At 41.0% G+C, this 12,414-nt stretch overlaps 1 protein-coding gene across 3 annotated transcripts in view; it reads right to left on the bottom strand.

Moving 5' to 3' along the window:
- The window catches only part of Mdfic (MyoD family inhibitor domain containing), an 82,426-nt gene that overhangs the window by 54,933 nt on the left and 15,079 nt on the right, over nt 1–12,414 (bottom strand). For all 3 annotated transcript variants that reach the window (XM_021647803.2, XM_060374242.1, XM_021647802.2), the window contains one exon: nt 9,298–9,420. In XM_021647803.2, coding sequence (XP_021503478.1) covers nt 9,298–9,420 — 123 coding nt within the window. The remainder of the gene's footprint in view (nt 1–9,297; nt 9,421–12,414) is intronic.

The following is a 12,414-nucleotide window of genomic DNA, read 5'->3' as shown; positions in this document are numbered from 1 at the left end:
GGGGACAAGGAAGGGCAGGCGGTATCCGGAGATTAGCTGAATGGCCATTTTCTGGTTACACTGGCATGAATCAATTATTCATGACTATTTGAGATGGTGGGAATCTCTATTTCTTAAATTTTCCAGGCCAAGTTCTCACAAGTTCTCAAGAGCCATGGCAAATGTATTTAATTAAATAATGTTCCAAGGCAGAACACATTTCTGTATCCGCTCCCGTCTATGTTTCACTTAATGTAATTTCACCCTCTAATAGCGCCATTTGAGTGCTTTAAAGGCGATTTCCCCTGATTTTGGTGCATCTTGCTACTGAACCCAAGAAACTTGGGAAGAGTTCGGCTTTCAGTGGAGAACTGCGTAGCAAAGATTTGCTACCGACTCCTGAGGACTAGTTGAAAGGAACAGAACAAGTTATAGCATTGATTCTTCGCTCTGCTGTGGCAAAAAGGGAACAGAGCTTCTGAAAGGAGTTAAAAGAGGTTTCCACAACCTCTCTCATTCTCTACACCCTCACCCTCTGTTCTGAGCCATGGGCTGAACTGAAAGCAAGTCACATGCTCTTATAGGCTGCGGCTGGTGCAGGCAGAGAAGCTTCCCCTCCAAGAGACTGCCATTGTTCCTTCCTTCTCCCTCAGCGGTATCAGCTACTCAGGGTCAGAACTAGCGCATCAACAGATTTTCGGAAAAACAGATTCTCCCTGGATTGCGAGAACTCAATGAAAAGTCAGTTATAAAAGTAGGATATAGTAGTGTTTCATGCTTAGCAAAACTAGATCCCAGATCCTTCATGTCTACTACTCCATCCACACTCAGCTTTACTGACCTATGACCTGTGTAGACATCTACAGAAAGCCCACTTCTTACAGGGACCCAGCACTGGGTAGGTTTAGTGCTCTGCCTCTGTTTTCTTGAAATTCACGGTGGTTTTTTAATAAGAGTCTCTCTCTCTCTCTCTCTCTCTCTCTCTCTCTCTCTCTCTCTCTGTCTCTCTCTGTGTCTCTGGGTGTGTATGTGTATGTCTTTCTGTCTGTCTCTCTATCTCTATCTGTTTCTGTCTCTGTCTCTTCTTTGTCTTTCCCTCTCTGTCTCTTTCTCTGTCCCTCTGTTTCTCTCTGTCTCTCTCTGCCTATTTCAGTCTCTGTCTCTCTCTTTCTCTCTCCACTCATACTTACTATCCATTGACCAAATTGTGTGGAGGTTCCTGTTTTTTTTAGGACCTGAAAAAAAATTAAAATTTTCTAGCCTGCCTCCAACGTTAAGTTTGCCCTACACATGCCGGGGTGGGCCCTCTGTTGTTTTGGGACACTGGTCCCTACCCTGTTATTTTTGTTATAGAGGAGCATTTGCTTTTTAAGAATATTATTGCATTGCATTTAATGTAATAAAATAATTCATGTAAGGGGGTAATCCTCTCAGTGTAGCTATTGTAAATGGGTAGCCATATACCCTATAGTGATAGATAGATAGATAGATAGATAGATAGATAGATAGATAGATAGATAGATAGATAGATGGGTGGGTGGGTGGATGGATGGATGGATGGATGGATGATAGATAGATAGATATATAAATATCTATGTCATGAAGGTAATACTCATCATGACATGTATATTTTTCCATTCTACTTTTGTGTATTTGCTATACTAGATGGAAAAACCTTCTTAAAGTCCTATAGTAATGAAGACCAGAAGCTGTAAATGATCTGTATCATTTCCCACCATTTTATAAGCTGTAGTCTGTGGATATCAAGCTCTTGTCCTATCTCCACACAAGCAGATGCAAGCACAAAGCAGTAAACCCCAGTATAATCTACGAAATGTGTACACTAGTGCAGGAGCCCAGGTATAGCCCACAGGCAGCTAAAGCTACAGCCTTGTCCCTTTCTGGGTCTGTTAACAGAGGAAAACACCTTTAGCTCTGCTTCCCTGCCAGGTAACATGGCGATGTTTAAAAAGCCTCAAAAGCTTTTTTTGAAGTGGCCCTCTGAGTTTGATATGAACCATTTCAGTTGTCCGTCCGCAGGCCCTGATCTCACCTAAAATGGTTGCACCTACCCACCTCAAATCTACATCTTCCATTATCATATTCGACCTTATCGCCCCACATTTCCTATCCAGGTACAGCAGCTAGCCCTGACTTGATTGTTAAACAGCAGAAATCTCTCTAGAGTATTAACCTTTGTTCTCCTAGTTGTAAGCCTCTTCGTGTCTCCTTTCCCTGGCACCACAGCTCATCATTTTAATAACTCTGTTTAGAGGTCCTTAAATGTTTTGCATGGTTATTTTTTATGGCCCTTGCATAATAATTGACACTTGTTCAAACCAAAACATTTGGCCTCGTTCCCAGCAATTGTTTCAACCCATACACCTGGGCTACATAGTGAGTTCCAAGCCAGTTGTGACTAGAGTGAGACCCTACAGAGAGATGGAAGAAGGAGGCTCTGAGAAACACACTCCATCATTCTTCCCTCCTGTAATCTTACCACTGACATATCTGGACCAAGAATCTTTCTCACCTTGATTAACACAACAGTCTTATTATTAGCCGGTTAATGACTTTCATCCTCTCCATTTCCATTTATTTTCCAAAGTCTTACAAGAACAACCACCCCAATGGAAGCCCAGATTTAAAAACCATAACATCGCAACTCCAACATCATCAGTCTTCACTTAACAAAGCCTTTCCCTCACAGCTCTCTCTAAATCAAACACTTTATATCCATGCTTATGCAAAAGTTCATCTCCATTCAACCATTCCCTCTCTCATTTTTAGGTCTACAGATGTGCTATGTTTTGGGCTTCTAAAACACGTATACACGTACACACACGCACATACCCATTTTACACACACACATACACACACACACACATACACACACACACACTTCTTCAGCTATCTAAATCCTTTTGATAAGATCACAGGCATGGCTTCCTCTGCAAAGTTCTCTCTGATGGTCTCTCCCATGTGAGGACTTGGACTTTTCTCATGTAAACATACAGCTGCTCTGCACCTTCCCCTGGGGTGATGCTAACACAAGCCCTCTTCTCAGGAGAAGCTTCCTCTCCCACTACACCATAAATTCGCATGCAGAAGCCATACCATGACCTCATCCCCACTATAACTCAATAGTAACTAAATAATCAGTGTCTCCTTTGCTCAGCTTTCAAAGCTTTAATTTATTTCCCAACCCCCAAATTTTAATATAAAAACACAGTCGACAAAAAAAAATAAAATAAAATAAATAATTTCTGTGCAGGTTCTCAGAATTCTCAGCTCCAGGAAGTTTGAGGTTGGAGAACTAAAATTATCTAGACCACAGCATTTGTGGTCTTGATAATTAAGCGCTATTTATTTCTTCAGAGGTTAACATTTTTTGAGACAATCTCTATGATAATTCCCAGGCCTAAGTTCTTCTTAGAGACCTGAAAAGTTTGCAGATGAGAAGGAACTAAATGTACTGTCGATGGTGAACCCTTATCCTTCACCTGCACTCCGGCTCAACCTCTTCTCTGGCCACGACGTAGCAAAAGACTTCAGCATTATCAGGAAGAACTTGAAAATCTTGGACAGACAGACATATGGTGTGGATTCAAAGCCGAATGGCCTAGTATATGATGAGGAGCACACACAACTATATTAGAACAAAAGTAGCAGCAGAAGAGCTATAAAGACAATATGTGTTGCATTTTGCATAACACAAGTACAGCCACACAGTGCTCATACAGGCAACCCTGAGTTCTTATCCTGGAAGTAGTCAAAGGTCCTCTACAGCGGTCTTCAGACCTCATAATGCTGCCACCCTTTAATGCAATCCCTCATCCTGCGGTGACCCCCAACCATAAAACTATTTTTTTGCTACTTCATAACTATAATTTGCTACTGTTATGAATCACAACGTAAATATCTGATGTGCAGGGTTAACACAGTTCTTGCAAAGAAACACATAGTCTCTGGCATAACCCTCAGAAGGCTCCCGGGATTAGTAGCTGCACTTGAAATGAGAAATTAGAGTTCAGTGATGTTAGTTAACATACTCAACACCAATAAATGCCACACAATCAGGACTGTCCCTAGCAGCTCATTTCCACTGGCCTCTCCACGCCAATAGTAAAATGTTCAACCCAAAAGATGAACAATATTTCTCTCTGGTTTAGGGGAAGAACCCCAGATGAGCATGGAACAATTCACCCTGAAAGTGAATAGTGTCAGGAAACTTACCTCTACTCTACAACAGTGGTCCAGATGACGATTAACAGAAGAGGTAAATATAATAGACCATCAAAAAATGAGTCACAATCACACACCAATAAATGACACGCCACAGTTACAGCCAGTCTGAAAACCAAACCATCAACTTGATTTTGTAATAACTGATGACTAAATGTTCTGCTCTAAGACAATAAGCAAAGCAACTGTGCTAGCTAGCTCGTTTGCTAGCTAGCTCGTGTAAACGCTTGGTTAGCATGGGAGAAAGACAGAATTTACTGACATCTGGATAGAGGAAGAAAGGACACTGAGAAACTTAAAAATCAGAATGACTTGATTCCAGTACTTCTCAGAGACACGAATGAGCAGGAGGGTCAGGTAATGCCTGAAATTACTAAGTGTGAATTTTTTTTTAAGCTACATCTACTGGTTCTCGCAAGGTGCTACATTAATGGGAGATAACTTTTAGTTTCACGTAAACTGAACTCTAAAGAAAGCCAAATAATGGTTGTTGAAATGGGCATTCAAACATGAGACCTGTGGAAAACACTTAAATCAAAACCTCTTCGTGCTCTCTCTCTATCATCAAAATAAGAAATGTTCTAAGTATGCGACAGTATGCCCAAGCATCTGCTTTCCTTTCGCTGTTTTTTGTACACAAGCAGAATCCCCTGAAGTGATGGAATGGTGTTCATTAATGGTGATCAGCTCTAAGCTGGCAGAGGCTCAGAAAAGAAATAATAGAGTTCCTAACAGCAGAGCCTGTTGATATGGAGAGGAGATTCAGAGACGCCAAGAGGAAGGCTTCAAGTAGGAGGGTGAGTGGAAAAGCAAGGAGCTGCTTCTCCACAAGGGCGGGCAAGTGTGAATTAGAGAGCGGCTGGCATTCTCCTGCCAATTAAGTGCTTACTGTTATGAGAGCTAAAAACTCTTCAAAATGAATAAATGGGTTAAACAGAATGGGGATTACCATTTAAGTAGAGCATTCTAACTTTGCTTCAGATCGTGGGAATACTATAAAATCACAAAGGAGAGAATTAGCTGAACCAAACAGTTTAATTTAATAGGAAATTTATTTTAGAAGAGAAGCTGAGGAAATTTTCTGGAGTTAAGTAATGACATTTGGAATTAGAGGCAAATTATGTACAAAGCAATGTCCATGGACAAAGTTAAGCAAGAGGAATGTTCAGAAAGACTTAGAAAAATCCGCAATAGAGACCTCAGGCACTTTATGAAGAGGAACAAAGAAAAATGTTAGCTCTTCATAGGAAATGACGATGGTAGAATTTGAGCTAAATGAAACCAAAACATTAGCGACACATGGTGACTGCCTGAGAGTAGAGGAACACGTACATACATGTAAATGCATATACACATATATGCACACATAAGCATCAGCATATACACACGTAAACACCCCTTCTTATTTTGGAAATCACCCCAAGATCATTCCTTTTTAAATATACTTAAAATATGTGATGTTGCCCGTTACCCTTTATGGATTTGTGAGTATTGCAGAGTAAATAGAAAAATTAATAAGATGTCACTTCACTGAAATGTGTATTTTATGAAGTCAGAAAACTGCCAGTTATAAAAACAAAGCACTATTAAAAAGTGTAGGTTCAAATTATACAGCACACCCAACATGCTCTTGTAAGGGGAAGAGCCGATTTCTCAGTCCATGCTCTGGAAAAAAGAAAAAGTTTTTATACAGTCTGAAATTTAAAATATACCCCAGAAATTAAATTATACACCAAAATATTTTCTCAGAATATAAGTGCCTCTTAAGCATTTTAAAGGATCTCTTTTTAAAAATCATAAAATAGAAAAGAAGCTTTTCAATTATAAAATTTCCTCAGAAAACCTCTATTGTGCTTTTAATTCTTTGCTAATGTAAGTTTCTTTCTTTTCTTTTCTTTTTTTTTTTAACAAACTTAAGTGGCTAGAGCTGTCTTTTTTCATTTAAATTTCATAAGAAAGAGATTCACAAGGCACAGTCCCTCTCTAGACTCTGTGTGGCCTATTTATTGGAAATGCTTCATTCCATATGGATTTCTTCTCTTTTATTTATCACTTCCAGAAAGGATTTTCTCTAATAAGTTAGCAACTCGGGGGCCAGGGATTTTAAACCGAAGCCTTCGAATCACAGCCCCACGCCTGTCACCTGCCAGGCGTGTTGTGGAAGGACTAAGGAGAGAAGACGCTTCCGTGTATCACAGGAGCCAGCTCCGTGTGACCTTCATGGAGGTCAAGGTTAAAGTTCTCAGCTTGGATCTCATTTATGAAGCCTGCGAATACACCCTCTAATTAGAACGCAATTTCCAAAGCAGCCACTCCCTCGACTTTCCAGGGCTGTTTTATTCTCAGCAAAGTAAAGTAAAAAACAGCCTCTTCACACAGTGCCAGATAACAGTCCATTATAAATTATCCCTTAAATGTCCAACAGAGAAGGCATCAGGCACCCTGGACAATGGAGACAAGTGAGTCATCCTTCAGCCCTCAGTAACTACTCTCAAGAACAGATAAAGAAAACTCAGTCAGATTCAACAGTTACTCTTTGCACTTTTGACATCTGCAGCTGAGCTAGCCCAGGGAAGGTTGGAAAAAAGAGTGGGTTGTGAGTTTGAAACTGTTCCCACACCCCAGCCGTCCTCTTTTTTCTTTTCTTTTCCTGATGCTTTCTCCCTCCAGCCAACCTAGCACCTCAGTGGGAACACTCACATCAGTTCTGTGGGAGCCAGCTGTCCTGTTCTTCCACAGCGCTCAGGGAGCCACACAGGACTCCTGGAACAGGCTGAGCCAGAGCTGACTCACCACAGCTGTTCCCTTCCAGCCCCGCGGAGTTCTGAGCCACAGCCTCCCTTTCCAAGGCCTATTGTTATGACAAAAAAATGTGTGGAGCCTCGAAAATGCCCTGAACAGTAAAGCAAGATGAAAACACCCATCTCCCCTAATGTGGGAAGCAGACATTGAGGCAGAAAAGGCTCAGGACACTATCGGGGAAGGCCAGGAAGGAAAGGCAGACAGACAGCCTCGCGGAGTACAAAGCTCAGTGAGATGGACTAGTAGCCGCTCCCACAATAGCACACTTGTTGATGCGTCTGGAACAGGGTCACATTTAACATGCTGTAAGTTGTTCCACTCTGAAGGTTTCTTATACATCCAACAAGCCCGCCTTCATCTAGAAACATATGACTGGAAAAAGAGCAGAAACAAGAGGGTCTGGAATTTTCAGTCCTCCTTCTAGTCAGATGTTCACCCACAAGTATTTGGAAAACCGCTGCCAGCTGAGGTTTCCAGTGGCGTTACGGGCTATGGCCATTATTTTCACGTATCTGTTTATCTGCCAGAGGTCCCAACAGCACTCTCATAGGAGGTGACAGGTCTCCCTGTCTCTACATTCTTTTCTGTGAACATTAGTAGCAACCTAAACCCTTGTTCCCAGATGCTCCAGGGTCCCAGGGCACACACGGCATCATTATCTCAGCAAGGAAACTGTTTCCTGCAATAGTTTTGATCAGTGTCCGCTGAACTGGTAGAGACAATGGAAAGAGCACTTCACTTTAAATCCTGTCTTCGTAACACTATGAATTCTGTGGCTAAAAAGAATTCTACCAAGCAGAAAAAAAAAAAAAAAAAAAAAACTTTAACACATTAATCCAGTTCTCCATACCCAAATGTAACAGTGTATTGGGGGATTTGCCTTCAGTGATCTTATTTACATTTTTCTAGTGTATATCTTGGGAAAAAAGACTGGAAAAATAAATCAATTCGATGGAATTCTTACAATTCTGTTTCTAAAATAAGAGAGAAAAATTAAAAGAGGGGGAACTACACGTGTGTCCCTAGTACGTGGAACTTAAGTTTTCTCCTTGTATACCCTAGTGCCAAGTCTAGTTGCTAGGAAACCACAGGCAAAATATGCCATCATTTCACCAAACGTTATATTTCCCAGTTTTAGAGCCAATATTTCAATTAAAGAGGGTCACTATATGTTGAGGGACAACTGTTTACTTGAAATAGTGTTTATTTGATTGTTTGGAAAAGGCTATATAAATCCTGTTTGAGCACATATCCTTCCTTCCTAGTCCAGTCTCCAAGACAAAAATATCTCAAATCTGAAGTTAAAAAAAAAAGTTTTTGAGATTTAAAAAAAAAAGCTATAAATGTCTTTCAACAATATTTTTAATATTTTTTGTCAATTTTCTGCCAAGTTGGCCTTTTTCTAGTATTCAGTAAGGGCCAACCACTGAGCATTCTAGAAGTAATGTCAAAACTCTTGAAGAAAAGAAAAAGGTAAGACAAAAGAAAATCTATATCATAAATTGTCTGAAGTAATGAATTAAATCTAAATTAGATAGTACAACACTTGAATCTGAGAAATGTATTCTTTCTCCACTCTAGCATAATAATGTAGAGACGCAGTAACCATGAACAAGAATTCAAAATATTTTCTTCTATGCTTTTTCAGGGGTGACCTTTTACTCTCTCTCCTTTGCTAAATTCTTTTCATGGAAAATTCAATTTGAACAATTTAGGGGGATTCAAGGACTAGACACAAGTTTACATCTGAGGCCTCATATAGAACTCACATTTTGAAGATCATCCAAAGGATAGCATTGTCAGAGTGAAGTAAACACACCGATTGCTTTGCAAATACTCTACAAAGCAACCTGAGGGGCAAGAGAAGTATCAAAATACACAAGTAGTGAAACACAAGCAAGTTAGGCATCACTTGCCAAAATAACAGAGAGCACCAGAGCACTGCCCTTTAGATCTTGTGTTGTTTTCTTAGTGTCACAGTCCAACATGACCTTAAAGATGCCTGATTTCCACTGAGGAAAGAGCTACCTCTGAGGAAACCTAACAGTAGAGTATAATATCATTTACAAGTCAATTATTCCATTCTAGAGAAGATATGAAGGTTCATGGTATATTTCCAGCCTAGTTTTAGCTCTGATGTTTTAGTACTGATAAAAACTATTTCAGAGTTATAGATGTGTAGCAACATTACTTGGGAAGGTAACTGAAGGTTATGGTATCATAGTCACACCCCTGAATCATGCAAATTTTCTCTTAAGAAGAAATACTTACTTCTGATGAGTTCACCATCTGAAGGGGTTCTCCAAATGGACTGGTCCCGCATCAGCCCACACCTGGAGTGGCTACTGGTAGCTGGACTTACGTCTTTCTCAGTAATGTCCTCATTACATTTTTCTGGAAAAGATTATAAAGTGTTTATCATTTGATGAATGCTGCAAGTCTTTCGCATTTGGGGGAATGTAGTTTGCTTGTTTGAGGGTTTCTTCCCGAGACAGTATCTCATAGAACACAGGCCTGGAACTACTATGTAGTTGATGATGACCAGTATCTTCCAAGTGCTAGAATCATAGATATGCGTTATCACACATGATTAATTTTTCGTACTGTCATAGCTTCAGGAATTAGAATTACACCATTATTGACTGTTGCTTATGTTATTGGCCCAATAACATTTGCTGAGCACTTACTATCTTTTCATCATTAAAGAAACATGCTCACCGTAAAATAAAATCTCTCAGGATTGTAGTAAATAAGGTTTAGCGTGGAAAGTAATCTATCACCACAGAAAAATGTAGAAAGGTTACATCAAGAATGAGAGTGAGTGAGTCCATACAGGTAGGAGGCAGGTGAGACAGAAAAAGCATCAAAGGAGAAGAGACTACAAATGATTGATGGAGATGAAAGCCAGACCACAGCTGAATGAGAAGTGACTGGGCAGTGAGGATACAGGAAACGGGTACAGAGTTCTCTCTGTAGATGCTGAAGGAAAAGCCAAAGAGTGAGCAATGCATCCTCAGACAGGGAAGTATTTAGGATGAGAGGTTGATCTGTAGGATTATGGGTCCTCAGTGGAGAGGTAACATGTAAGGAAATGGAATGTCTTGTTGGGAGCATAAGTCAAACAACACACAACCTATAACACAAGGTAAAATGCATGCTATGAAAGGTCCAGCGCACGAAAGGAGTTCAAAAGAAAAGAAAAAAAAAATCTCATCAGGATTCAGAGATCAAGGAAGACACTATAGAGAAAGAAGCACATTGGACGGTTTCTAAAAGATTAGAAGAACTTCAAAAAGTCACATGGGAGAAAGGTGGAAGAACAGCATGGCAAAACTCCAAAAGCAGACACCTGGGCAAAGGTCCTAGCTCTGGGCTATGAAGTTCTTTCAGAGGGACAGGAGGCAAGACTAACATTCCGATGAAGATATAATGCGGATACCCGAGTGCCAACACAGGAAATCCAGACTCAGTTCAAAAACAAGATGAACAAATCAAGGCAGCCACTGAAGCTTTGTGAAATGCCGAAGCAAAGCTACATGTTAATAAACAGGTACATCTGTGTTTCTCAAGCCTAACTGACTGGGGAACGTTCATGAAAAAGCAGACTCTTAGGCCACGATGAATAATTCTATTTCATTGAAGGGACAAGGGGCTACCCTCAGGTGATACACTGTTCCTATGTCCTTTAAATAGGAGAGAGGGATACAGATAGACAGACAGACACAGACAGAGAGACAGAGGGAAAGGAAGAAGAGCTGGAGAGGAGAGAAAGATACTAAGTCTGGCCCGGATAGGCTCGCATGTCTGCGCAGCTGGTCCGACTGATGGAGCTACTTGAAAAGGTTGTGGAAATGTGAAGAGGTCAAGGCCCAGTGGAGGACGCGGTCACTTGGCCTGGAGGCTTCACAGCATGCCCCACCTTCTACTTACTCTCCGCTCCCTAAGAACAGATGGTATGAAACTAGGCAGGCTTCGGCGCCTGCTGCAGTACCTTCTGCCCACATGTCTTCCATGCCAAGAGGGACTGCATTCCTCCAAAACAAGCCCTTCCTTCTTGAAGATGTTTTTGTCAGGGTGCTTTATCACAGCAACAGAAAAGGAACTAATACAGGCACTAAAGTGGAGCATTAGCAAAGTTCAAATAGACACCGATGGGAGTTTAACCGAGTGACCTAATAGAAAAGGTTGCAGGTGTGGCAACATAAGGTTGGCACGGATAAGCAAACAGGGCTGGAAATGACCAATCTTTTCATCTGGATTTGATGGCAAAAGTTCTGAAGAATGGGAGAAAAGCCTATTCATTATGTCCACAGAATACAGATGGTGTCTACAAATAACTATGCATTTCACTGGGCGATGTCTGTGTATTACTCAGGCTTCATGCAGGTCACAGTCTAGGTGATACGTTCAGTACTGAGTACCTGAATGCGCAAACAAGGAAGAAAGTTACAGCCAGCTTAGCTAGCCTGTAGGGAGTGGGTGAAGTCCTCAGTAAATGGATATTGTTGGACATGAGCAATCCATGTCAAGGACAGAGCCATAGGGCATTGGCACATTCCACACCAAGGGAGGCTCAGATAGATTGCCAAACTTTCCACTAGCCCAAGAGTTCATAGTATGTACACAGAATATACACCTTACCCGCCCACATTACAACCTGGAGAGCTCTCCTATAGAGAGTGCTTCTAGTGACAATAGCTAAAGCTGCCTCCTTGATTCAGCTCTATCTGTAAACGCTGCATGACTTAGCTGTATACTGTATGCCTCCAGTTTAACCACATATAGGAAACACTATTGTCCTGGGTGCTGGGCTTCTCCATCAGCGAGCCTAGGACGCTGCTCCCTGCTGTTCTCTGTCTATGTGTTTTGTCTTTTCTTCCCTCCCTGCTGTCCAGTCAGGTCAGTCCCTGGAGACATGCTGGACACACACTGGTCATCTTCCTCAAATTCCACTGTTGAAGCATTTCCAATTACTCATCGGAAGAAAGACTACACTGTACCATGAGGAAGCAGTGGAGAAATGACCTGATGTCAAGCTATGGAGGCAAAGAAATGAGAGACCTAAGACAGAAGTTGTTAGCTGTTAATCTTGTTTAGATTTCCAGTAGAAGGGGAAAAACTTCTGCACATGCAAAAAAATCTCATGTATCATAGAGATTTCACAACAAATTAACAATTCTGCCACAAAACACCTTTCAACACATGAGAAATAGATGGATGTAAACTCAGGATGAAAACCAGAGCTTAAGATTGCTACAAAAAAATGGGGGGGGGAGGCCTTCAATGCTAAGCATTTTCAGACTGCAAAACCATATTCAAACATCAGTAAAATATAAATTAAAAGCATGTTAAGCCAATATGTTATAGATTTATGTGACATTTACCCAG

Source organism: Meriones unguiculatus, chromosome 21 (assembly GCF_030254825.1).
Source record: "Meriones unguiculatus strain TT.TT164.6M chromosome 21, Bangor_MerUng_6.1, whole genome shotgun sequence".
NCBI classification, from domain to species: Eukaryota; Metazoa; Chordata; class Mammalia; order Rodentia; family Muridae; genus Meriones; species Meriones unguiculatus.
Note: the sequence above shows the minus strand (reverse complement) of the source record. Positions and strands in the feature narration are given on the sequence as shown.